This window comes from Juglans regia, chromosome 15 (genome assembly GCF_001411555.2).
Source record: "Juglans regia cultivar Chandler chromosome 15, Walnut 2.0, whole genome shotgun sequence".
Classification (NCBI taxonomy): Eukaryota; Viridiplantae; Streptophyta; class Magnoliopsida; order Fagales; family Juglandaceae; genus Juglans; species Juglans regia.
In genome coordinates, this window is record NC_049915.1 from 1,551,594 (window position 1) to 1,555,779 (window position 4,186).

At 32.1% G+C, this 4,186-nt stretch overlaps 1 protein-coding gene across 1 annotated transcript; it reads left to right on the forward strand.

The window, feature by feature from the left end:
- Positions 1-3,023: 3,023 nt before the first annotated feature.
- Positions 3,024-3,911, forward strand: LOC109022349 (dof zinc finger protein DOF1.2-like). The gene has a single exon (XM_019005226.2). The coding sequence runs from the start codon at positions 3,042-3,044 to the stop codon at positions 3,909-3,911; it is 870 nt and encodes a 289-aa protein (XP_018860771.2). The 5' UTR covers positions 3,024-3,041.
- The last annotated feature ends 275 nt before the right edge of the window (positions 3,912-4,186 follow it).

Consider the following 4,186-nt stretch of genomic DNA (forward strand, 5'->3'; position numbering starts at 1 on the left):
ACATTGCATTCAGGTAGAAGTGAGATCTCATTTTATCTCATTTCAAAACTTCTCATAATTTTTTTTTTCCAAACATCACTTAAACATAAATAATTTCCAATTTAAAATTTTCAATTTTTTCATTTAATTATTATAACTTTTAAAACTTCCAAACAAAATACAAAAAATAATACAATCTTTTCAATTTCTAAAATAAAAATTATATTATAATAACATTTTAATTTTGATAATATGTTATTCAATTTTTCCTCTATCATTTCTTAAATTCTAATAAAATATTTTAACTTAAACTATTTCATTACTATTTACAGAATTTTCATCGCATCTCATTACTCAAACATGCCTGAAATGGTTACATCAAATTTATATTGCCAATAAATTTTATCCAAACGATAATATATATGAAAAATGCCACAACCACAAAAAAATTTACAAATGTAAACTTATATAGTGACCACGTAACTTCATATTATATGCTATATATACTTTGATAAATATTATTGGAGTCACTTTTGATATCTTTACTTTAATAATGGGTTATTTTAAGGTCCACGTTGAGGGGCTAAGACCCACAAGATTTCGTTGACCGTCCACGAAGATTATCATCTGAAATTGTCAAAATTAGCAAATTAATTAAATTCGAGAATGGCGTGTGATGAACATCACCATCATGCCCCCAACACCTACGGGATAAAGAATCCCGAGATTTATTATTTATGAGATCTGAGTGGAAGTATGCGATTAATAGTACATGCCAGCCATGTATATATATATATATATGGCATCAGACACGTGCATGGAATACAACATGCATGCTCTCGACGTACGTTAATTAGCATGCACTATACCATTGATGAAACCTTCCATGTGGTATATATTTGCTAAATTTTTTGCTAATCCCCACGAGTTGTGTACAATTGATGAGCATGCATGTATACGTGTGTATATATAATTACACACACATGCATGCATGGAGAATCTCATTTAGCCATAGTTTTGGATAGAAAAATATCTCAATTCATATCATCTCATCTCATTTAATCATTACAACTTTTTTAAACTCCCAAATAACATACAATAAACGGTTCAATTTTTTAAAATTTTAAAATAAAAATAATATTTTATTCAACTTTTAATTTATATCTCATCTCATTTCAACTCACTATCGAAACCAAAAATGCTTCCCTAAAGCTCACATTACACACACAGTTGATAGCTAGGGCTACATGCATGATACATCATATATAGCTAGCAGAACTTAATTTTATATCTTCTAGAAAAATATTTTGGCCACAAAAGATCAATTTTATAAAAATAAACTTACAAATTGGTATGACTTGATGAGATACATCAGATTGTAAAGTTTTTTTTTTGGTTAAGAAGATGATGGTACCCCAAGTTTATTGAAAACCATTATTTATGGCGAAGGAAAATCATGATTACATATCCCGACACATGAGGGTTACAAATATAACAAAAAGACCTAAACACAGGCGTAAAAAAAACATTAAACATCAATAAACCTCAATACAATCTAGTCTTTTTGTCAATAAACCTCAAAAATAAAAAAAAAAATTAAAAAAAAATAATATTAAAATTAAATTAAATTAAATTAAAAAAACACTTGCAAAACAAAGTTAGATCACACAGAAAAACTAATACCAAGAGTGCAGCAAAAAAGTAAAAAGGCTAAAAACGAATATGTGATAAACCCAATTTATCAAGCCTAATAATACCCTTCAATAGACGTGGTAAATCTCAATCATCCTCATAACAAATATTTTGTCCATTCTCACTCAAACGGGCCAGAAAATATGCAGCTTGATTACTCTTACAAAGTTGATGTAAAACTAAAACATTAAGCCCCTCAAGATGTTTAAGCATATCCTCCAAAAAATTCCATAAATATCAAACACTATATTTACCATTGTGAGGCCAATCCACTACCAACTTGGAATCACTCTCGATAATAATATTTACCAAGTTTTAGCTTTTTACAAAGAGCAATACCTTCTCTAACAGCCCTTATTTCAGCTTCACTATTGGTACCAAGTCCAAAAAAAGCTGAAAAAGACCCTTTATTTTATATTGTAAAGTAGATCTAACGTATTACATGAAAATATATCTGTTTGTGATCATTTATTTTTGTTAATATCTTTGTGACTGTAACATTTCTCTATTTTCTATATGTTAAATTATTAAAATAGGTCACATTAATGTGTACATGTTGCTATTTAATTTATGTTTGTGTATGTTGATTTAAAAAAAAAAAAATGGCAAGGGAAACAAAAATCAACGTACAACAAAAAGAGAGATTTTTTTTTTTCTTATAAACCATTCTCATAATGAGATAATTTTCATTGTTATTTAAAAAAGAGTTTTGTAATTTTTTATTTGATCAGTTTTTATTTCCCTTTTGTTCCCTCAATATCCAAACCCCAAGAGTGTAATAATTAAGAAAACTGATATAGTCATACAAAAATTTTATAAAAATAAATTTATAAACTGATATAGTTTTATGTGATATATTATATTTATTTTATAATAAAAATAATTTTATAATATGACGTATAGCATTAAATTACTTCAATTTATAAATTTATTTTTATAAAAAAATTTTATTTCTAAAGTATTTCTTAATATATAATTAATATGCTGAAAAGTTATCCATTAGTGATCGGTTTCCTATCTAAAATATAATATCACAAGGACATAATAGTCATTTCAAGAACACCACCTATAAGATGCTTTGACTTTGATATTCCATATGGTGCCCAATGACGAAATTCCACGTGTGGGATTAGAGCAAAAACGATAATTGCGCCTGTTAAACAGCACCCTATTGCATGAAATAATTCACCTCAAAATCTCACCCCCCACGCATGCCCCCGGCCCCTTCCTTGTGCCACGCACATGCTCATGCACAAACTCTCACACATGACTTAAATCTCTTTAAATCTCCTAGACTTTCTCTCACTCCAACGCCTCAAATTTCCCAAAAACAGAAACCCAATTCTTGTTTATTAGTGCATGTTTGAAGGATGTTTACAGCTTCTAGGCCGCCATTGGCAATGGCTGATCGAAGGTGGAAACCCAACGTTGAGGTCGCTCCCAACTGCCCTCGTTGCGCCTCTTCCAACACCAAGTTTTGTTACTACAACAACTACAGCTTGTCGCAGCCTAGGTACTTCTGCAAAGGCTGTAGGCGGTACTGGACCAAAGGTGGTTCTCTTCGGAACATACCTGTTGGTGGTGTTTGTAGTCGCAAGAACCGCCGTGCCAGGTCGGCTAGTCTCCCACAGACGCAACAGGCTTGTCTCACTTCTTTTCGTAATTATAACATTGCCAATTACGAGCAATCTACGGATTCTTGCGAGTACTCTAATGGGGACTCAAAGGCGGATATTGATCTCGCTGTTGTTTTCGCCAGGTTCTTGAATCAGAACCCGAGCACTACTGATGAGCCGGAGTTCAGAACCGTCCCAGAATTGCCTAATGATTCCTTTAACGCACTATCCGAGTCGCCATGTTCTTTAATCCTTGGTGGTGGTGAGCAAAACAGTGCGGTTTTTGACTGCCATAGGCCCAATATTCGTGAGAGTGATGAGATATTAGTTCAAGGAGTTGATCCTCAAGAGGATAAAGTTCACGAACTCATTGATGAAGACGATGCGGCGAATGAATTTCATTTGTTGCAGGCTTTGTTGGATGATGAAATGGTGCAAGAAGTTTTGCGGTCAGATGCTGCAACTTCGCCAAGTTTAACGTGGCAACGGCCTGTGGTGCATTTGCAAGAGTTGGAGTTTTCGGTTCAGTCCAACAATCATCTGTCAAGGATGAATCTAATAAGCGATAGTACTTGGAGTTGCTCGGATCTCTCGGGTTTCGATGTAATTTTCTCAAGAATTTGATATGCAATGGACAATCAAATTAATTTATGTTTTTTTTTTCCTCTTCATGATATGGATTGTTTCCTTCTTCTTCAAGATAGCTTACATGCATGTCCATGGAAATATGAATAGCATGGACGTTAATTATAGTAATTTATATATGCTAATGGGAATATGAAATAATGGCATGTAAGTATTGATCAATGAGTTATCGTTTCGGCAATTGATTATTCTTGAATTACCATTTGATTATAAATTTTGCTCGTCAATTTTACTTAAAATCATTTAAAATGTGT

Bases quoted from the DNA above. Each gene is read 5' to 3' on its own strand.
- LOC109022349 (XM_019005226.2), top strand. From the start codon at position 3,042: ATGTTTACAGCTTCTAGGCCGCCATTGGCAATGGCTGATCGAAGGTGG.